Genomic DNA, 26,586 nt, shown 5'->3' with positions numbered 1-26,586 from the left:
TGACTAAAGAAATCTACATTTGTTTTACACTAGCAGTATGTGCAGATTACGTAGCTTCCTCTAATATTTCTTGTATATCTGGCCACATATGCACACTCCATCCAATCTTGTTATCTGAAATACTATAAAGTCTAGTCAATGCCTACAGTTTCTTAGAGGCCCGGCATCCTGAACCTTCTGTTACTTAATATTTTGAACAAGATGATAAGTAATGTTCCTTCTGACTTTTTTCCCCCATGACTTCATATACTGGGCTGTGTTCAGAAGACCAGGCCTTGATGTAAAATGTAATATCTTGAAGGAGGGCAGTGAGTTATCCTTAAAGTTCTAGCCAAAAGTTATTCATCAGTTAATATAACATTGTCACATTGTGGAAATACACCATGCACAATTTGGCTGCCATGTTTCTAACATTACAACAGACTATTCTACTCTTCAATTGGCTATACATCACTTTAATGGAATGCACTTCAGAGCATGATAAATTGAATTGGGAGTAGGCCTTATTGCTTGTTTCAAGTTCACTTTCCTGTCATCAACTGAGGAACCCAAGCAAGACAGTTTGGGGGCTTATTTGATCAGTCCTATTTTGTTGTATGTTATACTTTCTACATTGTGTTTCACTATAATCTAGGGCATTGCATACGAAGTTTAAACGTTCCATCTGCATTATGAAGCAGATTTGAAGCAGTATATCTGTAGGCGCAGAATGGAGGTTTTTAAATCTCTCCCTTGTTTTGGCTCTTTCACAGGCATCCAACTGGTGATATGGAGCAAGTATATTTAAAGTGTATCAATTGACTTCCTATTTTGTAGTGTGTCAAAGTTGTATATTTTTGAAAGGCTAACAGATGTCTTTTACATATGGGGAAATTGACAGTGTAAACAATCTGGATTGTGGCATATATTTGTGAATGAAGTTATGTTTGCTTGTAAATAAGGAGTGGAGATAGTTTTTATTCAAATGAGGGAGTTTTTATTCAAATGAGGGATTTTAACTGGTGTTTTTTGTCAAGGGCTATATATTCTCTGTATGCTGTATATTTGCATACAGAAGATAAATGAAATTCAGGTTCAATGAATTAACCGTCAGCCCTAATTTTAATGTGAAGCTGGGTATTGTAGGCGTGAGATTTAGGCATAGCAAATTTAAGGAAGGACTAGCCAGTCACATAACAGATGAATCTCATTTCCAATGACGGAATCAGGCCTGATCTGTATATTTAAAGGCCACCTATGCTTGGCAACCTCTCCTTCCCTATGGCTGGTTCCTGTCAAATAGGGCAAATTAAAATCCCTCTTCCTGGAGATGCTATTTGAGAGTGTGCTCAAAAGCTGGTGCAATACTTCTAGTATCTGAAACATTAACTGTTTCTTTTCTCCTCAGATGCTGCCTGACCTACTGAGTGTTTCCAATATTTTCCATTTTTATTTCTGCTGGTGTTTGTCCTGGAACCACCATTGACTGTTTTCTCCCTCGTTGCTCTCTCAATCTGCATTGGGTGATAAAATGGAGCAGAGTGATTAGGATATATATAATTAAAGTGTTTTCATTGTAGATAGAAACTACAGAATTTCAGAAGTTTGTTTTGAGGGAAATTAAAGTCAAATTGAGGGAAATGATTTACAGAGAAAAGTTAATATTAAGCGTATACATTGCAAAGCAGGTGTGAAGGGAGGAAATTAGTCTTGTGGACTAGCGTCCCTTACATTTATTAGCTATTAAAAGAACCATTCATGTGATCAGCGTGAGAATGGTCTAAGTTTGCTTTGCAGATGAATAGCTGAAATGGTTTATTGTGTTCTTATTATAAATGCACTCAGAAGCAAGCATACTGTGGATTTACAGTTTCATATTTAAAAGATTCCATTTATAAATTTGCAATAATGTTTTTTTTGAGGAAAAAATAATGGTTACACAAGGCAGGAGGATATTATGTTAACAAGCCCCTGGATGTGAGGGAGCAGAATTTATGTATGGTTGAAATAATTTTGCTGAAGCCATTATAATTGTTCAATGAAAGTGTATATTTAAAGCACCCACTGGAGAAATCAGCATGTTACCTGGTTTTCCAGTACAAAGAATTCTCTTTCCCAAATCTTTTAAATTTTCTGCATGAAAGCAAGGCTGATAGTCTATTACTTAGATCAAGCTGCTTTGAAGATGTTGAGGGCTGTTGCCCTGTATCACTGCAGTCTAGGCAGTGAGAGTGCAGCTGCATTTTAAGATTTTGACCCAGCAATGATGAAGGAACAGCAGTTGTGTCCAATTTAGGATTGTGAGTGAGCCAGAAGAGAAAATTGTAGGTGACAGTACTCCTCTGCATCTGCTACATTTGACCTTGTAGACATTGGAGGTTCTGTATTTAAGAGAAGCTACAAAAGAAATTCTTTTTTGAGTTGCTGCAGTATGTAACATAATGCACCAAGCATTATAAAAGAAAATGTTACAAGTACTCAGCATTAGTCAATGTGTGGTGAGAGACACAAGCAGCTTCTATTTCCATTGATGCTCTCTGACTGGCTGAATTTGTATTTCCAATATTTTATATCTTACTTTCAGAATTGCAGTATCAGGAATATTTTGCTTTTCTGATGCATGATGCAGCTGGCAGTGGTGGTGAATTTTTAGGATCAGGTACTGAAGCTACTTGTATTGGAAAATGCAAGTAAATGGAGGCTATTTCTTCACAATCCTGATTCACCTTATACAGTAAAATTCCACTAATCTGGTGCCCTTGGAATTTTGGTGCCAGACTGGCAGATTTTCTATACTTTTGAAGAGTAATGCTATTAACATACTTTTAATTTGCTTGTTTTAGGTGTTACAGAGTAATATAAATTTTTCAGTGAACCTGTTAAAATTAAAATGTGTGGGAAACAGCTCAGAGTGTTTATAGGGAACACAGGATCCGGGATCCCAGCTGGTTTATGGGGCGCGCGAGACCCTGGTCAGTTTATAAGCAGCATGGGAAACGGCAACCAATGAGCCAGTTGCCAAACCATCAGGATTTCAAAACAATCAGATGTTGGATTGCTGGAGTTTTACTGTGGATGGTGGTGAGACTTGGGTTGTAAATTCATAAGTGCAACTAAGCCAAGATATGTAAATTTATTTGTACAAATTTAAAAATTTAAGTAATACAGTTTAACTGTGTAACCAATATCAAAATTGTCTAGAGAATGTGGGGAAGTAGGGGTTAAATGACAGGATGAATTAGCAATTAACTGAAATGTTCTGGAATTCAGCTAATTGTGTTGGAGCATAAATCTGTAACATTGGCTTAATTGGATTACCATAGTATCCAGTCATAAATATTCACCAACAAAATTCTGTTAGACTCTTCTAAAGTTACAACAAATTTCATAAAGGCATGCAATGCAAGAAGAGGCTGTCTGGTCCATCGTGCCTGTGTTTGCTCAGGAGTTAGTTCATTAGTTCCACTGTTCATCCCCATTACTCTGAAAGTGTTTCTTTTTCAAGTATTAATTCAATACCAACTGTGAAGGTTATTGTTTCTAATATTCTTTCCCATCTATTCCAAATTGCATTTTGTGTGTTTTTTAAGTCTCATCTCGCCCTGGTTCTTTTGACAGTTATTTTAAACCTGTCTTCTTGGTACATGCTGCTTTGTCATTTCAAACAAAGTTTTCTATTTAACCATGCCACCATAATATTGAACATTTCCATTAAATCTCCCCTTGATCATCTCAATTTCTCTAATCTCTCCACATAATTTAAATCCCTCATTTTTAGCACTGTTACAGCTGGTCTCTGTACTTTCTCCAAGATGTTTTGTATCCTTTCTACAATATGGTTCCCATAGTTAGACACTGTATTCCAGAGCTTTATAGAGGTTAAGTTGTCAGTTTAATATGCAGTACATATGCTGTGTTATTTTGGGGAACTTGATTCTAAAACTGAAAAAGGGAATCTGTTCAGCAGACTGAAGTTCATAGTCTAATTGTGTTCTTTTCCCTCCCAGGGTTCAAGGTCAAAGGAGGCATGGGGCACTTCAAGAAATGATACAGAGAGGGCATAGATTAAATGATAGGTTGTAGATCTTCAGATCTGCAGCTGATTGATACCCAGGAGTGGTTAAAAACAATGGGTCAAATTGAGAATACAGCACTTTTCCCCATCTTACTAAAAAGCATCAGATCTTGCATCAAATATGAAGGGAAAATCTTACACAATTAGCAAATGGCAGCTTTTAAAGTATGTCCTCCCACTGCTAACTTGCAGGTGCTTAAAGATGCTGTGATGCTAATTTATTTACTGAGCAAGCAAAATGGGGATAGGATATTGGTTTAATACCAGATGACAGAAACTGAGTCAGATCTTTAACCTCAAATCCTCATTCTTTCTGATCTCTTGTTCATTCAGTGCCTACTTTGTTCATCCCAGAGCTCTACAATTAGTGTTTAATTTGTGACTTTGTTTCAGCATTGGTTGAATAATACAATCAACCATTTTTGCTTTGAGATAATGAACATTGTACACATCACCTGGTTGTAATGGGACACATTTCGGTGTATTAAATTGCTCAGAATGTTATGTCTAGTAGAATTGCATTTCATCATGGACTGTTTTTTCAATTCGTCTGACGCAGATTTCACTCATAAGGAATTATGGAACAAAGACAATAGTTAGTAACACACTGTTACTTAGTCCTCTCCATAATAACAGCTTATTTCCTTTGTAGTATGTACACTAGAGAGTAAAGAAAATAACAATTGCAAGAGGTAGGAAATTATCCACTGTAATAGTATGTTAGTCAGCATCTCAAAACTAGACATATTTAAAAGAGTGGATAAAGACAGTGAAAGCAACATTCCTCTGTACTGAGAAAGGACAGGTTAATATTTTGGGGTGATACTGTAAATCATAACTGGGACAAATAAATATTTTAGTAAGGTTGGGAAAAACAGGAAAAAGAGTTAGAGGACAGCAAATCAACATACTCCAATCAAGAACATTAATAAGTGGAATATAAAAGTGAAAGCTAGCTTAACCTTCCAGCTGAAGTTGCTTGGAACTTAAGATGTCGTTTTCTTTCCTGAGGAGCTGCCTGATCTGTTTGCTTTCTCTTTCAAGTTCTGCTTATTTTGTTACTCCATAAATTTCCATCTCAATATTCTTTCTTTGAAATAACTGAAAATTTAAATGTAGAAATGTAGTCTTGTCTGGTTATCAGCCTTGACTAACTTAAAAGACTTCAGTTTTCAGAGAAACATCATGCCTTTGTCAAATCTGGAAAAAAATAATGCTGTTATATGCAGTACCACAATTCCTTTGGAGAAATAAGCTGTGTAATAGCTCAATAGTGCAACCAACTGTAACATGATGGTAATGCTGCTGTTCAAACGGTCAACAATTTAACAAATGCATAACTTAAAGGAGTCACTTTGCTTAAATTTCAACTAATATATACCAAATGCTGTTGTTTTATTTCTAGTGTTCTTAATATTTTTATTCCTAGGAAGTAGCAAGGTTGGCATTTATTGGTCCCCCACAATCTCACTCAAGAAAGTAGTTACGTGTCACTGCCTTGAACAGTTCTTTAAGTACTCCCAGAATGCTATTATATTACAGAGATCAAGATTTTGAGCCAGCATCTTGAAAGAATGGCAATATATTTCCAAATCATGATGGTGTTTACTTGGGGGTCTTGCAGGTATTAGGGTTCCCATGCACCAATTGTCCTTGTTCCTTAAGCCAATGGGTGTGAAGTTTCAGAAGTTGCTGGCAAAGTAATTGTTGAGTTCCACCTTAATTTATTTAGTTAGTCAATCAATGGGTTAATTCAAACAGAATACCCATCCTCTAACCTTATAGTCAAGAGATTTGTGTGGCTAGTTCTGGTGATGGCAATGTTGAATATCAAGGGGAATATTGAATGACCACATCTTCAATGTAGCCATTGTCTGGCACATGTGGATCAATGTTATTTACTGTCCATTTCTCAGTTTTAACTACAGAAATGTGTATCTAAAATTTCCACTGCAGTTCAGCGATTAAAATGTTCTGAACTGAGAACATCTGAGACACCATACATGTAAAAAAAGTTAACAAATTATGAGCCTAAATGAGAAACTGTCAAACAATCCTATCGAAAGGTCAGTCTATTTTACTTGTATTCCGTCCATTAGCTAGATAATGCCTCCTTCCCTGCTTCATCTTTTACCAGTTGAGACATAAATTTGAATATTAGTCTTCCAGCTCTGATTCCAACTGCAGATCTTATTGATGGGAATATGCGATCCATGGGTACTGCCAGTTTGGAGACTTGCACTCTTACCTAATGTCATCCTGTTACAAGATCAATTTCTTTTGACTAAAACCCCAGGTAATACTGCTAATGAACCTTAGATAGTTGGTTTACTGTTCATTCTGATGAGTCTCACTGATGTTTGGAACTAACCTTCAAATACAATACATTCAGCTACTGGACTTAAGCTGGAATAACAAGAGTTCTGCTTTACTCTCCAGAAGGAGTCTTGCTTCACTCTATACAAGCTCACTTCTACAGCCACATTTAGCAACCATCATTGCTATTTCTTCAATGGCTGTAAAAAGTAGTTACTGCAGGAAGCATATTTTTGAGCCCCCAGAAGGAGAGTTGCTCTGATTTTCAGTAGCAATGCACCTGAAAAATTTGTGCACAGATTTGTGATAAACCCGAGAAATAACAACCAAGTAACATTGCTCAAGATGTGCCAGACAATGACTACATTCAGGATGATTTGCCTAACACCTCCCTTTGATGTTACCATCACCTTTTGTGTACAAGTTAGTTGACTAAACTTGGCCCTTGGTTTTTTTTAGCTTTGTGTCAGGTTGAACTCTTTCACAACCACGGTAACTATTCTGATCCAATGGCATTGTTATTCAGATTGTAATAACTCTCTAAACTACTATGCCTTTGTAATAGTTGTTGGAATAGCTTGATTTTTTTTAAATTACAAATATCACTTTTGTTGAGATTGGTTGTGAGCAAGGTTGAAACCCATGCAATAACCTAAGCATGGCTAGCGATGAAAGATTGTTATTTCGATTGGAGGAAGTGGTGTTTCCCAGGATTTGCTGTAGGATCACTTTTCTAGCTGCATTAATGCCCTATATTTGACCTTGCAAGAGACAATTTAAAAAAAATTGCAGATAATACTTGGAAAAGTAATGAGCAGTGAGGAAAATGATGAACTTTAAGCACATATACAAGATGATGGCATGGGCAAACACATGAGATACATGGGCAGATGAATAAGATGCATTTTGGTTGGAAGAATGAGGAGAGGCATTAAAATGTATAGGGTATAGAGGCCAATAGATGTTTATATGGATATCCAGAAGGGTTTTGACAGTCTTCCACAAGGCAGGTTCACAAAATTGATGCCAGTGGTGTTATGGATTACAAAAATGACTTTAAGCACAGAAAGCAGAATTAACAGTTGTTTTTCCAGACTAGAATATGGTAGGTTCATTGTGTTTCCCAGGGGTCACTGCTGGGACAGCTGCTGTCTTTCTTTTTAATTATATTGATGACTTGGATGTGAGGGTGGAGGGGTAGAATTTCAGAATTTGCAGACAGCACCCAACCTGGAAGAGATGAACATTGGAGAAGATAATATTGAACTGTGTGATACAGGCTAGCAGAATGGGCAGACAAGTAGATGGTGAAATTTAATACCAAAGATGTATAAACTTAATGGCACAATTCTAAAGGATGTGTAGGAACAGAGACTTAGGAGTATATATGTATAAATCTTTGAAAATGGCAGGGTCTATTAAGAGTATAAAAACTACAGAAACCTGGGCTTTATATAGGTGTATAGTACAAAAGGAGAGATTTATGAAACCTTTATAAAACATTGATTTGGTCACAATCAGACTAGTGTTGCATTCAATTCTGGACACAATACTTTAGGATCTGAAGGCCTGGAATATTAGAATGTCACAGATTGGAGGGCTCGTGTTCAGAGGAAGGTATGAAGAAGCCTTTTAGAAGAAAAGTTGAGAAGATATGTAATAGAGGTGCTCAAAATAACAAGGGAATTTGGGCACAAAAGAAATAACTCCCAGAGGACACCAGATTTATAGTGATTAACAAAAGACTGAAGGTAACATGAGGCAAAACTCTAATGAGTAGCCAAACAGGTCAGTGGAGACACATTAAGTTGTGGTTTTGAATCAATATTTTGAAATTCAGTATGGAGTGGACGGCAATAATACTCTTGCTAAAAGCTGGAAAGGATTCAAAAGGCTGAATGCTCTACCTTGCCATTACCATTGTAAGATTTGATGATTCTTACATTCAAGTATATAGTAATATATAAAACTAGTCAATCTGCAATCTCCTCTTCTCTGCTACTACCCTAACTCCAGTTAAAATCTCAGTCAGATTCTCAGAAATGCAGAGCAGTTAGCATTCTCTATCCCACTTCAATCACTGCCTTCCTAGCTTGACATTCATATCCTTGTAATGATTTATCAAGTGCTGTGTGAATGGTTTACATTTAAGTGGAAATATTATTACAGTTTTGTCAATATTCACACATTCAGCTCATGGCTGGGTTTTGTGTTTCTTTGGTGCTGGATAATTTTCCCTTTCCATGAATATGTTATTGAAACATGTTTGTATAGAATAATAAGAGTTGTTGACCCAGTGTAAGCTTACAATTTACTTGCAATATTGTATGATTGAAGTTCAGCTGATGTACATCTAAATTCAATTATACATCCTGAAATCAATCCTTTTTGGATCAATCATAATATGGACCTACTGGACAATTTGGTTACCGTTTCCAATTGTTTCTGTTGAATTGTTGGTTAACTTCAGCTGGGAAAGCAGGTGACGTGTCATAATGAACTTCAGTATCCCTAAGTTAGGGAAAGGGGAAATCACTGTTCATTGTGATCTAATGTCTCGTCCTTGAAGTAAATACACATCTGGAAATTGGAGTCTTGGTATGATGCTTCTGTGGAAGAATTATCAGTAATATGTCCAGACCAATGCATGAAAAATGACCCTTTAGGTATAGTTATCCCTGAAATTACTTCTAAGAGAAACATCTTAGCAAAATGGAGTGGCAGAAGGTGGGGGAGGGAATAGGAGGCTGGGAGCAGTGGGTAGGAGAAAGTAATCTTTTATCCCCAACATGGTTTAAGTCTTATTTCCACAAAGATTGAGTTAGAGTTTGAACACGAGCAAGTACTAGTACGTGTGCCTATTCAAATATTCCTGGGTTAAATTTTTGGGATCCATTAAAACTATTCAGGTCTTCATTTTGGGATGAGAAGTTGTTTGCCTCTGATTCCACTTGAAGAGGCCTTAGCTTCAGACAGCAAGGAACATTGTCAAAGGGCAAAAATGGCATACATAGAACAGTACAGGCCCTTTGGCCCACGACATTGTGCCGACCTATATAAACATTATCCGCATTCTATCCATCCCCCTCTCTACTTCACCTCCCATAACCCTCTATTTTTCTTTCATCCATGTGCCTACCTAAGAGTCTCTTAAATGACCCTACCACCCCACCCCCCACAACAATGCATTCCAGACACCCACAACTCTGTTTAAAAAAAACCTCTGACCTCCCCTCCCCCACCCCCAAACTTGCCTCCACGCATCTTAAACAAGTAACCTCTAGTATTTGCCATTACCACCATGGGGAAAAGATGCTGGCTGTCCACTTTGTCCATGCCTCTCATAATCTTATACCTCTATCAAGTCTCCTCTCATCCTCTGTCTCTCCAAGGAGAAAAGCCCTAACTTGCGCAATCTCTCCATGAGAATTGTTCTCCAATCCAGGCAGCATTCTTGTAAATCTCATCTGCATCCTCTCCCAAGCTTCCACATTCTTCCTATAGTATCGTGACCAGAACTGAACACAATATTCAAAATGTGGTCTAACCAGGGTCTTGGAGCTGCAACATTATTTCTCTGCTTTCGAACTCAATCCCCCAGCTAATGAAGGCCAGCACACCATAAGCCTTTTTATCCACCCTATCAACTTGTGCAGCAACTTTGAGGGACCTCTGTACTAGAACCCCAAGATCTCTCTGTTCCTCCACACTGCTAAGAATCCTGTCATTAACCATGTACTCTGCCTTCAAGTTAGATCTTCCAAAGTGTATCACTTCACACTTCTCTGGATTGAACTCCATTTGCCACTCCTCTGCCCAGCTCTGCATCCTGTCAATATCCCAGTGCAACCTACGACAACCTACTGCACTATCTACTTAACCACCAACCTTTGTGTCATCTGCAAACTTACCAATCCACCCTTCCACTTCATCCAAGTCATTTATAAAAATCACAAAGAGCAGGGGTCCCAGAACAGATCCCTGCAGAACACCACTAGTCACTGACCTCCATATCAAATACTCCCCTTCAACAACCACCCTCTGCCTTCTGTGGGCAAGCCAATTCTGAATCCACTCAGCCAATTTTCCATGGATCCCATACCTCCATGGCCTTCTGGATGAGCCTACCACAGGGAACGTTGTCAAATGCCTTGCTAAAATCCATATAAAACAAATCCACTGCTCTACCTTCATCAATCTGTCTTGTCACTTTCTCAGAAAACTCTATTAGGCTCGTGAGGCATGACCTGCCCTTCACAAAGCCATGTTGACTATCCCTTACAAGACATTGTGTCTCCAAATGCTCAAATCTTGTCCCTAAGTATCCTCTCCAACAGCTTGCCCACCACTGACACAATTATAACTGGTCTATAATTCCCAGGATTTTCCCTTTTACCTTTCTTGAACAATGGAACATTTGCCAACCTCCAATCCTCCGATACCACTCCTATGGCCAGGGAGGACTCAAAGATCATTGTTAACGCTCCAGCAATCTCTTCCCTGGGGTATATCCTATCTGACCCTGGGGACTTACCCATCCTAATGCTTTTTAATAGCTCCAACACTGCTTTCTTAACTTCAACATGCTCCAACACATTTGCCTGTTCTACACTAACCTCCCCTTTGTCTAAGTCCCTCTCCTCGGTGAACACTGAAGCAAAGTATTCATTTAGGACTTCCCCTACCAACTTCACCTCCAGACATGTTTTTCCTGCCCCCCCCCCCCCCCAGTGGGACAAACCTATCTAGAACCCCATGCAAGTGGTCCCTAAACAATCTCCACACTTCTGCAGTGCATTTACCAGAGAACGTCTGTTCCCAATTACACTCCCAAGTTCCCGCCTAATACCATCGTAATCTGCTCTCCCCAAATTAAATAATTTCTCATAATGTCTTCCCCTATCTTTGTCCATGGCTATGCTAAAGGTCAGGGAGTTGTGGTCACTATCCCCCAAAATGCTTGCCCACCAAGAGGTCTGTCACCTGACCAGGTTCATTGCCTAGTACCAGATCCAGCATGGCATCTCCTCCAGTTGGCCTGTCTACATACTATGTCAGGAATCCTTCCTGTACCTGCCTAACAAATTCTGCCCCATCTAAACCTTTTGCACTAAGGAGGTGCCAATCAATATTAGGAAAGTTGAAGTCACCCATGACAACAACCCTGTTAATTTTTAACCTTTCTAAAATCTGCCTACTTATCTGCTCCTCAGTGTTCCGGTGGCTATTTGGGGGCCTATAGAATTCTTCCAATAAAGTGATTGCTCCCTTCCTGTTTCTGACTTCCACCCACACTGACTCAATAGACAATCCCTCTATGATGTCCTCCCTTCCTACAGCTGTAATACTATTCCTAATTAGCAATGCCATCCTCTCACCCCTTCCATCTCCCTCCCTATCTCTTGAAACATCTAATCCCTGGAACCTCAAGCAGCCACTCCTGCCCTTGCGACAGCCAAGTCACTGTAATGGCCACAACATCGTAATTCCATGCTCTCAGTTCATCATCCTCATTCTTAACACTTCTTGTATTAACCACATTTCAACCCATCTAACTGACTGCATTTATGCCCAATTCCCCTGCCTATCCTTCCTCACCTCTGTACACATCACATCTACTTCTACACCAACTAATCTAACACTCTGGTTCACATCCCCCTGCCAACCTAGTTTAAACCCTCCCCATCACTTCTAGCAAACCTGCCCACAAGGGCATTGGTCCCCCTCAAGTTCAAGTATAACCTGTCCTTTCTATACAGATCATATCAAATCTAAACCCCTGACCCCTGTACCAACTCTTCAGCCATTCATTTCACTGCCTTATTCTCCTATCCTTTTCCTCCTTGGTGTGTGGCACGGGCAACAATCCAGAGATTACTACCTTTTTGAGGTCCTGCTTAACTCCTTCCTAACTCCCAAAACTCTCTCTTTAGGACCTCATGCCTTATTTTACCTATGTCGTTGGTGCCAATGTGTACCACGACTTCTGGCTGCTCACCCACCCCCCCCCCCTTAAAATACTGTGCACTTGATCTGAGACGTCCCTGACCCTTACACCTGGGAGGCAACCTACCATCCGGGAGTCTCTATCTTGCCCTTGCCCATAGAACCTCTTGTCTGTCTCCCTAACCAATAAATCCTCTATCACTATTGCACTCCTCTCTCCTCACCCCCCCCCCCCCCCCCTTTTTTTGTGCTGCATTAGCCTTTGAGTTAAGTAGGTATCTGGAAGGATGGAGATTATGCTGCTTCCAGGAGATTGTTGCAAGCAGGTGGGTTTGGGGTGGAAGTTTTCTCACACCAACCCTAAGAAGAGGAAGAGATTGGTGGATGACTGTCAACATATTAGTTCCCAGGATTCAGCCTTGGCTGTAATACGCAAAATGTTCTCTGACATCCAGTTACAAATCCAACACTACTCTCCTACACTCTGCTTGCACCTCCACCATTTCCAACCTCACCATATTCTCTACCCTCATTTCCATCAATCACCAACACTTCTCCATTGTATTTCCAAATAGAAGGCATCTAAAGTGATCTCAGAATAGCAGTCCCTTTAAGGTTCCCTGATACAAGCTATCTACAGTGTTACTCATAGAAGTTATTTTCATCAGTGCTGTCAGAAGCTGTCATGCTGATTTTTTTTTGGAAGAAAAATTGCATATTATCAAGCAGTGATCAAAAATTTATTGGTAGAATCCTGTTACCCAGTTTTAGGTACTGAATTACTGAAGCTAAAATATTTCCACTGGAGTGCAATTCTTGTTTTGGTTGAAATTAATAAAAATACCTTTTGAACATCATAGTAGGACAAAAAAGGGCTTAAATGATAATTTCCTGCTATTAAATTTTATGGTGTGAGGTGGTTTGGGAAGGAGAGAGATGAGGAAGAAAATGTGAACAGTTTAATAATGAATTCTGATTTTGGTTTACTCCTTTTGAAGTGCAAGTGTCAATTTTTATGATTAGGATCACACAAACTAATTTACCAAACTATTTTTAAGTGTTTGAAGATCAAGACCTTAGACCTGTTATTAAACATCTAGTCTACCAAGCAGTAATCCGTCCCCTCCTAAATACTCCTAAAACTTGGACTACCTAGGCTCTGGAAAGATACTACCGTTGCTATCTCCACGTTATTCTAAGTGAATCAGTGTCAGCATCCGCTCTCAACATGCCCTAATTATACTCAAGACAACTCCATTTGACAGGTCATGTCATTCACATGTGACACAAGATTCCAGAAACCAGTACTCTTTTCTCTATTTCAAGCTCTGTCATGGGAAGAGATTACCCAGCAGACAGAGGATTAGATTCCAGGATCCTCTCAACATTTTCTTCCAAAAAAAAAGATGTAGCATTCCATCTGAGATGGGAATCCCTAGTCCTTGATAGCTCCAAGTGGAGAAGGTGTGTTTGGGTTGGGACTGAGAGCCTAGTATCCATATGTCTGGAGCATTCACACCCATTGTAAATGGCAGAGGGCACTGCCTCTCAAACTATCCACCTCCCCATACATCCTTTCAGGTACCACCTACCTCATTTGTGGAAGAGTCTGCAGTTCTGACATTGATCTCATCAGCCATCTCAGAACTCTTTGCACCTAAGTGAACGCAAGTCATATTCGATGCCGAGGAGCTGCAGAATGGAGTGGTGATTTCTAACGTTATAGTTTCTGACTGTGTTTCAATCATTTTTCAAAGACATTGTCGACTGGTCACTGTGGCAAACATTTTCATTTAATTGCTGATAATAATCCCACAGAGTAAACAACCTGTTTGAATGAAATAATGGGTGAGGCTGCTACATTTAAAACAACTTCATTGCTTTCAGCAACTAGCATAAACAAAAAATGCTAGAGTAACTTCCAGGTTAGACAACATCTGTGGAGAGAAAGCTGATATTTTCAGATCAGTGATTATCTATAGCTTGCCCTTTTTAAGTACCTGCTGCTTATTGAGGTGTTGCAGTATGAATGAAACTTGGCAACTTGAGTACTTGTGATCTCCCTCGATAGCAGAGAGCCTTTTGTAAATATAAAATGACCCCCACATATCATACCAAGATTAATTTATCCTTAATTCCAACAGCTCAAACTCCAGAAGTTGCGAAGCCATGTGCAGGGGCCAGAGAGGTATGCATGAGAAGCCCACGAGTCCCAACTGGTAAGAACATCTACAAGGAAAGATTTTTTAAGTTGTAAGAATATATTTCAAAAAGGGTGGGAAATCACTGCCAAATTACTGAGTAAACTAAATATGGGTTTAAAAAAATGTAAACATCTTCCTCTCTTATCTGTAAAGATCTCCCTCAAAATGTGTATCAGATCATAGGCTAAATTCCTCCCATCAGCAAATTGGTGGGGAGATAGATGGGTGCAGCTTTCCATCATTATCTAAACAGCATTAGCCACCACTTCCCCAACAGATTTTCCTACCATCAGTTTACTGCTCCTTCCTGAGGGTGCTCGGTGGTAGGTCTGGAAATGCAGAACTAATTAGGCCTGAGGCCATCTCACGGACCCAGAGAGCCTTGTACAAAACCTTGCCCTCCCCGCCCCCCCCCCCCCCCCCCCCCTTCCCTTCTGTGGCTCTGGTTCCCATTTTCTGTTGTAGGGTTTGGTCTTCTACAGAGAGCAAGCCCTATCTGGTTGCCATTTCTCTAATCTTTGAGGGTATCTGCTGCCTGTATTATGGTGCTGCAATAATATTCCTACTGCAGAAGCAATGGGATTTTGTAGCCTTGCACTCTAAATTCCCTCTTGTTAGCAAGGAAACTGCTGTGCATATATAATAACCTCTGATGTAAGGAACTGGGCAGGGCTTAGGCAGATTTGGGGGCATGTCCTATATTTTTTTTTATCCAATATGTACAAATGTATTGAATAGAAACTATTTAATTTGTTAGAAAATTTGCATTTGGTACTAGTAAGATTTGACCTTATGGGGATGTCATTTAAGCCTGGCACCGGTATGTTTACATCAGTTCACTTTAACTGTCCATACAAAGTTAGTACACACTAGAACACAAGAAATAGAAGCAGGAGTAAGTTATTCAGCCACTCATGCCTGCTTCAGTATTCAGTGCCTGCTTCAGTATTCAAGGGATATGAGATTAGTGTACTTTCCTACACTAATCTCATATCCCTTAATGTCTAAAAAACAAACTATCAATCTTGATTGTACTCGCTGAGGACTTTCCACTACCCTCCTGCTTAGAAAATTCCAAGGGCTTACTGGTATTTATAGATGGCTGTTAGCATTGAAATAGATATTGGGCTGCATCATCCATTACAGTTTTTTGGCAGATCTGGGGGTAGTTGTCCTTTTATTTCTGTATTTCTGTTGGTAAGGAAATGCATGAGAATATGCTCCCAGTGTTTATCAGGATCAATGTGCTTCCCAGCCAGAACTCTCCCCTTTCCTGTGGGACAGAAAAGATAGATCAGTCCATGCTTCTCAGAGGTCCCAGATTGCTGCTTGGATCTCAACTACCAAAAAGCAATCTAAGTATAAATTTAGACTAAATTTTCATTTTGAACAGAGCAAGTAAGTAGAGAGACATCATCAATAATTCCATTCTCACACATTCCATAAAGATGTTACCCTTGTCTTCTATCTGGGAAAGCATTTCTTTTATTTGTTGGTTGCTAAGTAGCAGGTATGTTCCCACATTCTGCAGTTCAAATGTGTCAACATTTCCTGCTTAGCTTGTGCTAGAAAATCAAAAAAAAACTAAATGCTGGAAATCTGAAATAAAAGCACAATATGCTGGAAACACTCTTCAGGTTAGGCAGCATCTGTGGAAGGAGAAAAGTTAATGTTTCAGGTTATGGACCTTTCATCAGAACCAGTAAGGAGATTAAAAACAAGTTAGTTTTCAGTAAGAGAGAAGGATGGGTAGAACAAAAAGGGATATCTCTGATAGAGTGAGTAAATGAGTTAGTGGGTGCACTTACTAGCAGATTAAGCTGCTTTGTTTGTATAATGTGCAAGGTTGTGGGACGTGCCCAGCTGGCCGGACTATACAAATAGAATAGATGGTATTAGCTATAAGGAGAGGTTGGACAAACTTGGATTGTTTACTCTGGAGCATCGGGGGCAGATGGGAGGCCTGATAGAAGTTGATAAAATTGAGACGCATAAATAGGGTAAATGGTCAAAATCGTTTTCCCAGGGTAGAAAAATTGAGTACTTTTTTTAAGAGGCATAGCTTTAAGCTGAGTGGTGGAAAGTTCAAAGGGGATGTGCGGGGCAAAATTTTTTTTTACACAGAGTGGTAGCTGCCTGGAACGGGCTGCCGGGTGGGGTTGGTAGAAGCCAATACGATAGTGGCATGCAAGAAGCTTTTAGATAGGCACGTGAATGTGCAGGGAATGGAGGGATATGGATCACGTGCAGCAGAAGGGATTAGTTTAATTTGACATCGTGCTCAGCACAGACGTCATGGGCAAGAAGGGCCTGTTCCTGTGCTGTACTGTCCCATGTCATAATAAGAAAAACTGAGCCAAAATGACAGATTAGTTAGTGTTAGCCTTTCTTCCCAGCATTCCTCTTAGCTGTCTCAGTTTTATGGTTACAAGATCTTACTTTGCAGACATTGTCACTTGTTGAAGACGTGGTATTTTTGTCTGCTCTTTAGGGGGGAAAAAACATTATTACTGTTAATGCTGTTATAACTGCCCATGAGAGCTACTGTCTCGCAGCTCCAGCATCCTGACTTCCAGTGCTGTTTGCATGTTCTCCCTATGACTGCATGGCTTTCTCCTAGGCGCTCCAATTCTCTTCCACCCCCGGGGGAAAAAAAAACATGCAGATGGCTAGGTTAATTGACCACTGTGAATCGCCACTGGTGTGTAGACGAGAGGCATGACTGATGAGAATGTGAGAAAAGTTCACAGAGAAAATTAGTGGGGAAATGCTCTGCGAGTCAGCGTAGACTCGATAGGCCAAATAGCCATAAGAAAATATAGAAGAATGTGTGAATTATGTTAGCATCCACAAATTCTGCATTTTTACTGTGTGCATTTTTTACATTATCTGTGTGAAGTGAGCTTTAGTGTCCCTTGACTGTCTCTACTCCACCCACAACTTAATGCACTGCAAAAGTAAAAGAGAGGCTGCATTTATGTAGCACCCTTTAGAGCTGCAGGGCATGCCAAAGAAAGTTGTAGCAATTAAGTGATGTTTTGAATACAGAGTCACTGCTGTAGAAATGTAGCAGCCAATTTATGCAGAGAAGGATCCCTCAACGATTTGATTATATTTGTAGAGGAATTTGTTAGCACACTAGGGAGAGGTTCTTTCTCTTTAAAGTAATGCCATGGGGTTTTTGCATTTAGTTCAAGTAGTAAGTGGGCTTGAGTTTAATTTCTTGTCCAAAATACTTGCATCTTCAGTAATCCAGTGTGTTCTCAGTGCCACAGTGAGGCAAAGCCTAGATTATTTGCTTAGGTCTCTGGAGTGGGCTTGAATTCAAGTTTCTGACTGTTGTTGAGAATGCTGCCACAATTCTGAATGTGGTAATGGCACAGGGATAAAGTACTTTATTTTTTTGCTGATTGATCTATTAATTGACAGTCCTCTTGCAGCAGCATGTATTCTTTTTGGGCTGGTAGGTGATATCGGAAGTCGAGGAGGAATAACTTATTAGGAGTTCCAATAAACTTAATTGAAATTATTTTTTAAAGTTCTTTGGTTTCACTAAATCTGATTATTTGAATGTCATCTCTTTTGATTTATTTCAGAAAATCTGGTTATTCATCCTATCCGATGTGCAGCAATTAGCAAGTGCATGTTGAATATGCTCTTGGAATATCTCCCAAAGTACAAGAGCTCCAAAAATACTCTGGCTGCTTTCATAGTGGAGAAAGGTAAATTAGTCAGCCATAGCATGGCACTTGATCGTGATGGAGATCTACGGCTTGAGATGGAAAATAAATAAGATTTGTTATTCCCTCTTACTCTTTCTTTTTAATCTGTCATTAAATTCAATACCCACTGTGAGAAGTAAACAGAGAATTTTCCTCTTTGCACCACATAATGTCAATCTCTGGTTTGGCGTAGAAAACTCCCACCTTGATAACTGTGTCATTGTCAGGCTTTCCCATTGGTAGAATTGATTTCTTTTAAAAAAAACTTGCATTTCCATATCACTCATCCTGTCCTAAAGCCTTGGAAATGCTTTTGACATGTAGGCACTGTTGTAGAAAATATAGCCGATTTATAGACATGAGATACTGCAGATGCTGGAATCTGGAACAACAAATAATCTGCTGGAGGAACTCAGCGGGTTGAGCAGCATCTGTGGGAGGAAAAGGAATTGTTGACGTTTCAGGTCAAAACCCTGTATCAGGACAAGGCAACCCAAAACATCGATAATTCATTTCTTCACACAGATGCTGCTTGACCTTCAGAATTCCTCCAGCAGATTGTTTGTTAGCCAATTTATACATAATTTCTTACAACATAGAAAGAGATCTTTTTGGCCCATTTAGTCATTCCACACCTATTTCCCTGTAACCCATTCTCGCATGTGCCCAACACTCCACACTGGTTCTCCTGCTACCCATCTACACTAGGGCAAGGTGTAGTAGCCAATTAACCGACCAAGCACCACTTCAAGATGTGAGAGAAAGCTGGAGCACCTGAAGGAAACCCACATCAAGCTCCCACAAACAGCAATATATGTTGCTGGATACTGTGATATCACCTCCCAAACCCATGACTTCTACTACCAAGGGCAGGGACAGCTGATGCATGAGAACATCACCACCTGCGGGTTCCCCTCCAACTCGCACACTATTCAGCCTTGGAAATAAATCACAGGTCCTTCATCATTGCTGGGTTTAAGTTCTGGAACTCACTGTGCAGCATCTCAGTGGAAGTACCATCAAGAGGATGGTTCACCATGTCCTTCTGAAAGAAATTTAAGGATGAACAATAAATGCTGGCTTTGCCAGTGACACCCAGATCCAGAAAGTGGATAAAAATAAGTTGTGTAATGCAGAAACAGGCCATTTAATCCAAAAGGTCTTTGCTCCCACAAAGTTCCCTCAGATTACTACATCTAGCCCTGTTCACATAACTCCATATTCCATTTCTCTCCTGTGCTTGTCAATTAGGGGTAATACTACCATAATGGAGAGTTTCATTTCAAGCATTTCAATTAAATGTGATTGATACTAAGAAACTCCTTTAAAATTCTTATCTAATTTACAGAGAAGAACAATTTCATCAGTCTGGTAATATTGAAAGCAGGATTCAAAACAATCTTTTAGTACAATCTTTTTAAATATTTTGGCCTGTGCAGCTGTGATTGCAGGCAAGAAGCAGTGGATTAATTCCTACTCGGAATAGCCATTGTTAGTAAAGACGTTGTTGACTCAGTTGGGATATTAATCAGGAGGTTTAACCAAATTACTTCTGGAACACCCACAAGAGAGATGGGAGCTCTCCTCTTTCAGCCTGTAACTTGAGCCCATGTTTGTGAGTGGATTTTGGCTGCTAAGGTTTAGAGGCAGTCTACCCACATGGAATTCTGAGCAAATAACCTTCCAATCTGTTCAAAATAATCACCTTTTATCTTGTGACATATGGTATGAATGATGTATTTTGATCATTGTTTGCATTTTCTAAATTTATAATATTAAGCCATTATCAAAGTTCCTTTGTTTGTATCCTGATGTGAGACTCTAGACTCAACTCCAGATATATAGTAGGAAAACAGAGTGGGAATTTTGGGGATTTTTGGAAAATTTCAGAAAAAGTCCAATTTTTAACATTCATTGTCTGCAAATACTGGGAATTTATTAATTGAAATTTTATATTTGCTAACTCCCAATGGTAGTTTGAAGGTGCAGGTGTGGGGAGGAGAGAAATGGCAAGTGATTGGAGCAGCACAAATATTGACAGTCTATGTGACATTGGAAATAAGCACTTTGGTTTTCTTTACTAAATAAAGATCAGGAGAAAAGCTCCAAAATTCTTTTTAGCTCTAACTTGTTCTGTTTTCTCCCCCGCCCCCCCCCCCCCCCCCAGTCATTTTTCCTTTTTCCAGTTTGTATGCATGTACAAAATTCAATACTGTTTATTGCATTAACTAAAGTACAGGTGACCATGCTGGAGTATGGAATAAACTTCCAATGTCTGTATCAAGCAATCCCAAGCCATCGATAATAAGTGCAAGATCTTTCTTTCTGCTTCAGCAAGAAGGTTTCAATCATAGCTTCAAAATCATGCCCTTTATTGCCATTGATTTTGGCTCCGCAGTGATAGAAGATTGCAATGGCGAGACTGGGGAAGAATATGAAGTTGTTGCTTTAGGAACAGGAGAGACTTGTTACAGTGGTTGGATGTGTTTTGATGGCCGTTTACTCCATGACTGTCATGCTGCAGTGGTTGCAAGGAGAGCATTGCAAAGGTAATGATACAGAAAGTTTGTTTAAATGCATATAAATGATGTCATGAGACCTCTATCTCCTATCCTTAATATACTCAGTGTTCCAATCCATGGAATATCTATTTCTAGATAGTTCACCCAAATGCAAAGAAACAAAGCAAACATTTGCATTCTAGGGACACTGTAAAGAAGAGGTGAGACAGAACTGAGGGCAGACTGGAGAAACTTGACTTATTGGGCTTGATTGGAACAGGAACATTAGTATAAGAGTAATACAGCATGGAAACAGTCCCTTCGGCCAAACTGGTCCATACCCACCACAGCATCCTCCCTGCTAGTCCCAGTTGTCCACATTCGGATCATAACCATTCAAGCCCCTCCCCCCTCCATGTACCTATCCAAACGCCTCTTAAACGTTGCCATTGTATTCGCCTCTGCCACTTCCTCTGGCAGCTCATTCCAGGTACTCATTACCCTCTGTGTAAAGAGTTACCCCTCTGGTCCCTTCTACATTTCTCCCCTCTTATCTTGTATCTGTGCCGTCTAGTTTTGAACTCCCCAACCCTGGGGAAAAGACTGACCATCCACTTTATCCATATCCCTCTTGATTTTATAAACTTCTATGAGCTCACTCCTCATTGTCCTAGGCTCCAAGGAATAAAGAACCAGCATGGCCAACCTCTCCCTATAACTCAGGCCTTCTAGTCCACGTAGCATCCTTTTACGTCTCTTCTGCACTCTCTCCAACTTGACAATGTCTTTCCTAAAACGGTGACAAAAACTGTACACAATACTCCAAGTGCGGCCTCACCAACGCCTTGTATAACTGCAACACAATGTCCCTACTCCTAAACTCTATGCCCTGACTGATGAAGGCCAGCATGCTAAATGCCTTGTTCACCACCCTGTCTACTTGCGCAGCCACTTTTAGTGAACTGTGCACTTCTACTCCCAGGTCCTTCTGTTCCACAATACTCATCAGTATCCTGCCATTCACTGTATAAGTCTTACCCTGGTTTGAAAGTCCAAAATGATTCACTTCACACTTATCTAAATTGAAATCCATTTGCCATTCCTCAGCCCATCTCCCTAACTGATTAAGATCTCTTTGCAATTCATTGTAACCTACTTCACTATCAACAAGACCCCCTAATTTAGTATCACCAGCAAACTTGCTAATCATGCAATGTACATTCGTATCCAAATATTTACATACATAATGAATGAGGTCTCAACACTGACCCCTGGGGCATCCCACTCGTCACAGGCCTCCAGTCAGAAAATCGACCTTCAACCATCACCCTCTGCTTCCTATCATTGAGCCAATTCTGGATCCACCTCACTAGCTCTCCCTGAATCCCATGCAGCCTAGACTTCCAGATCAGCCTGCCATTTGGGACCTTGTCAAAGGTCTTATTAAAGTCCATATAAACAACATCTACTGCCCTACCTTTATCTATCCCCTTAGTTATCTCTTTGGAAAAACTCCAAAGGATTTGTCAGACAACTTCTCCCATGCATAAAACCATGCTGACTATTCCTGACCGGGCCTTGACTGTCCAATTGATGGTAGATCTTGTTCCTCAGAATTCGCTCCAGTAACTTCCCTACAACAGAAGTCAGGCTCACCGGCCTGTAGTTCACTGGCCTGTCCTTTCTACCCATCTTGAACAATAGAACAACATTAGTGACCTGCAAGTCTTCTGGAACTTCACCAGTGGCTAACGACAAGGGCCTCTCCAATTTCTTCCCTAGCATCCCATAAAGTCTGGGGGTGCACTTGGTCAGTCCCTGGGGATTTGCCCACCTTAATGTGCTTCAAGGCTGCAAATACCTTCTTCCTTATAATAAGCATATAATCCAAGACCTCACTACTTATTACCTTCATTTCTTTGGCATCCATAATATTCTCCTTAGTAAAACACTAAGAGGAGAAATAGACATTAAAAATCTCAACCACCTCCTGCAGTTCCACAAATAGGCGGTCCTGATGGTCTTTAAGAGGACCTAGTCACCCTTTTACTGTTAATATAACTGAAGAACCTCTTGGGATTATCTTTAACCCTTCCTGCCCCCTTTTGCCCTTTTGATTTCCCTCTTAAGCCTGGTCTTAAACTTTTTATATTCAAGGGATTCATTCATACCCAGTTGCCTAAACATGATGTACGCTTCCTTTTTCTTGACCAGAGCCTCAATGTCTCTCATCAGCCAGGGTACCCTTGGCTGGAACATGCAACAGGAACATGCTGCCCCTGGACTCTTGATAGGACCCTTTTAAAAGCCTCCCACTTGCTATCTGTTCCTTTGCCTTTAAATAGTCACCCAGTCGACCCCAGCTAGATCCTGCATAATAAGGCCCTGCTCCAGTTCAGAACTTTAACCTATGGACCTGTTATTTCTTTTTCTTTTTCCATAACTATTTTAAAATAAATTGAAATTGTGGTCACTGGACCCAAGGTGCTCCCCAACTTACACTTCAGTTTCCAAAGAGGAGATCCAGTATTGCTCCTTCCCGAATAGGTTCCTGTATATGTTACTTGAGGAAACTGTCTTGGATGCACCACACACATTGGTGCCCCATCCAGGCCCTTTGTACTTTGGGTGGTCCAGTTAATACCAGGAAAATTGAAATCTCCTACTAACACTACCTTATTATTCTCACAACTACATGCAACTTCTCAACACATCTGCTCCTCAAGTTCCTGTATAGTATGTCAAAACATGTATTAAAAAAAATGAATTCAGAACCAAGTAACAAAGTTTCAAGCTAATGAAAGGCAAATTTAGGATTGAATCAATAAGCAGCTGTGAAATAAGTTTATTCATTTACAGGATGTGGATGTCGCTGGCAAAGCCAACAGAGCATTTGTTGCCCAACCCCAATTTTCATAGAGCTGAATGGCTTGCCAAGTTGAGAGCTTATCCCACACTGCTGTTGTCATGCCGTCCCATGTTGGCCAGAATAGATAATAATAAATGTTGTCCTCTGATGGGATTTGTTCCGATCCCTTAAATTCACAGCTACTAAGACTAGCATTTTTATGATATCAGGTTGTGAATTAACTGAATTTAAACTCCCCAGCTGCTATGGTTGAATAGTCGAGACCTTTGGGTACTAGTCCTGTCATAGTCATTCTTGTACCCTCCATCATAGGATTCAGCATTGTATCGAGATGTTTAATGTACAACATTCAGCTTGCGAGAGCCTCTGATGTGGCAACACATGCTGGATAGATAAGAGGTCTTACTGATTTGCTTGGCTTCTGTACTTGTAGGCACTGAGCTTTTAACTCTCCAAGTTAACTACATAAAATGCAACTTCTATGAAATCTGACAACCCTCTACTCAACAGATACATGAACACATTGTAATAAACTAAACCTGCAATTGCTGCATCACCAGTGCTGGCTGGCAGCACTGAGACATTTCCCGAACATTTATATTTTCATATTTCAATCATTCAGTGACTTTGTGAAAGCCTTTTGCCTACTCATCACCATATATTTACCTGAAATCAAAAGCAATTATCATCAAGCAGATGTCCAGTATGTCCTAGCACACCTTGTCTGACCCACTTCTAAAGTGGCTCAAGAAGTTAGGAAAAGATCTCCAGTCCATTTGCCAAAGCACAAAATATATGGATTCTGTCTATGGATCATGGCTGTTAATCTGTCAGCTCATTTGAACAAATGCAAGTGTGAACATTACATTAAGATAGCAAGAAAATGTCTCAATCATCTTGCCTAACTTTGAAAATTACACAAGGTTTCTGGAAGCTGGAATGGGCCCTAACAGTTGTGCTGTTCAGACTGAAAATTTCCATGGTGTTAGAATGGATGAGTCACATTGTTCTGTTTGACCCCTGTAGTGTAATTTGTTTTGTTGGTCCTTTGATTCCAACCCCACACGCAATTGTCTTTAAGAGTTTCCAAATCAACTTCCCAAAAAATGTATGAACCTCAAGGATTTGTTTGCTTGAACAACCCTCCCTTTTCCTGCTATCCTCCTCCATCCCACCCTCCTCTAAGGTGTAGCTAGGGAGGAATCTTGGGAATTCTACTTTGGACCTGCACATATATTGGTGCACTGTTGGAGTTAAATGTTAGATTTTTAGTTTGTAATGGTTCAGTGCATTGTTTTTTCATGGTCACTGACTCTTCTGTCAGTCCATTTATAAACTTGGTAGCTTGAGTTCAGAAAATGTAACTTGTAAGTTGACAGCAACAATATTTCAGTGGGAGAGGGAGCAGACAAATAAACTCTCAAAGCTTTAGTACTTTGGAAAAGGTGGTGTTTTTTATGGTCAGAGAGTCGAATGGCCAACAAAACCAATCAATTTTGAGTACATGGTTGCTCATTTTAATAATTAAATTAGTTATGTAAAGCAATGAATGTTTTCAAAGGGGGTTGTTTTGACATAGACTGAAACTGCTATCAAGTTTTCACAACTGTTGAAGACTGAAAATGATTTTATGCAAACACAAAACCATAAAGTCTTAACTACAGGAAAACTCAGATGATCCGGCATGTTCAGGACTTCGTGCAGATCTTCCAGACTATTGGATGTTATTCCAATTCATACTCCACACACCTTCATTTTTTTCAGATGCTAGATCGTAGTAAGAAATCTTTCAGCGAACCTAGTGAGTTTAAAGGGAACGTGGGAGCCGTGCCCCTGGTGTCGGGGGCAGTGTAGGAACCATGCCCCCAGTGTGTTAGAGGCAGCATGGGAACCATATCCATTGAGCCAGATGCCAAACCATCAACTTACAAACAATTGGATAGCAGATTATTGGAGTTTTACTGTACATTTTACTGCATACAATTGTACCATTTGTGCCTTGCAAAACATGACAAAATATCAGTATCTGGTTATCTGCAGTTAAAATAAAATGATTCATGTGACCGGCCCTGGGATGGGTTTAGGATTTCCATTTGAGCAATCCATCCACTCTGGGTGGATGTGGGATGAATTGGCTTTGAATCCAATTGCCTTTCCCATCAGTACTATTGGTATCCATTTTGAGACATTCTATTTTTCCTGATGTAATGAATTGGAAAGGGGGAACACATTCAGAGGATACATGCACTGAAGCAGTGATTGATGGATATGCAGCTCCAGGGCAGACCAGTTGAGTTTGATCCTTCCTGCAAATGACAGCTGCCTACAATTTCTTTAAGGGTCACTGGGCAGACATCAAGACTGAAAGTTTGGGACTTCTTATCTACCACTTCCCCAGCCTTATGGGCTTTTCAAATATCAACTAACACACAAACCAGAGATCAAAATTGGGTTATATCTGGTCCATTTATCTTACTTTCACAGCTCACTGCATCAATCTGAAGTTTGATTTCCTTTTCAAGACCACCTTTTTTATTTGGAGATGTTTGGAGGAAAAAAAAACGATAGTCATTGCTTGAAATACTCAGGTCAGGGAGCATTTGGAGACAATGGTTAACATTTCAGATTTGTTACATTTCATCAAAATGCTCAGTATTTTCAGAATTTTGTTTTCGATTTCCAGCAGCTGTGATATTTGTTATTGGATAAAGGATTTCTGCTTGTTATAATGCAGCATTGTGGTAGTGCTTTTATAGCCAGCGAATTCTTTCTCATTTTGCAGATATTTGTTTAAACAGCTCCTTCTGTTCTGCAGTAATGATCCTGTGGGTTTAGAAAAGTGCATCTTCTGCAAGTCTTCAGAAAATGATTTCCTCTCCCTTAAGCACAATATATTTCTCCATCTCTATCTCAGCAGTGTGCCAAAGGGGGCTGCTCAAAGCATTCTTATGTAAGTGCTTTAAACTATTGCATT

General features: G+C 39.9%; 1 protein-coding gene across 8 annotated transcripts in view; it reads left to right on the top strand.

Moving 5' to 3' along the window:
- The window catches only part of LOC127586405 (adenosine deaminase domain-containing protein 1-like), a 56,688-nt gene that overhangs the window by 21,948 nt on the left and 8,154 nt on the right, over positions 1-26,586 (top strand). For 6 of the 8 annotated variants that reach the window (XM_052044334.1, XM_052044338.1, XM_052044337.1 and 3 more), the window contains exons 5-8: positions 14,461-14,535; positions 18,117-18,242; positions 20,641-20,791; positions 26,395-26,562. In XM_052044334.1, coding sequence (XP_051900294.1) covers positions 14,461-14,535; positions 18,117-18,242; positions 20,641-20,791; positions 26,395-26,562 — 520 coding nt within the window. The remainder of the gene's footprint in view (positions 1-14,460; positions 14,536-18,116; positions 18,243-20,640; positions 20,792-26,394; positions 26,563-26,586) is intronic. The other 2 variants (XM_052044339.1, XM_052044336.1) reach the window with 1 other exon arrangement.

This window comes from Pristis pectinata, chromosome 35 (genome assembly GCF_009764475.1).
Source record: "Pristis pectinata isolate sPriPec2 chromosome 35, sPriPec2.1.pri, whole genome shotgun sequence".
Lineage (NCBI taxonomy): Eukaryota > Metazoa > Chordata > Chondrichthyes > Rhinopristiformes > Pristidae > Pristis > Pristis pectinata.
The sequence above is the reverse complement of the archived record's forward strand: the minus strand, read 5'-3'. Positions and strand labels throughout refer to the sequence as shown.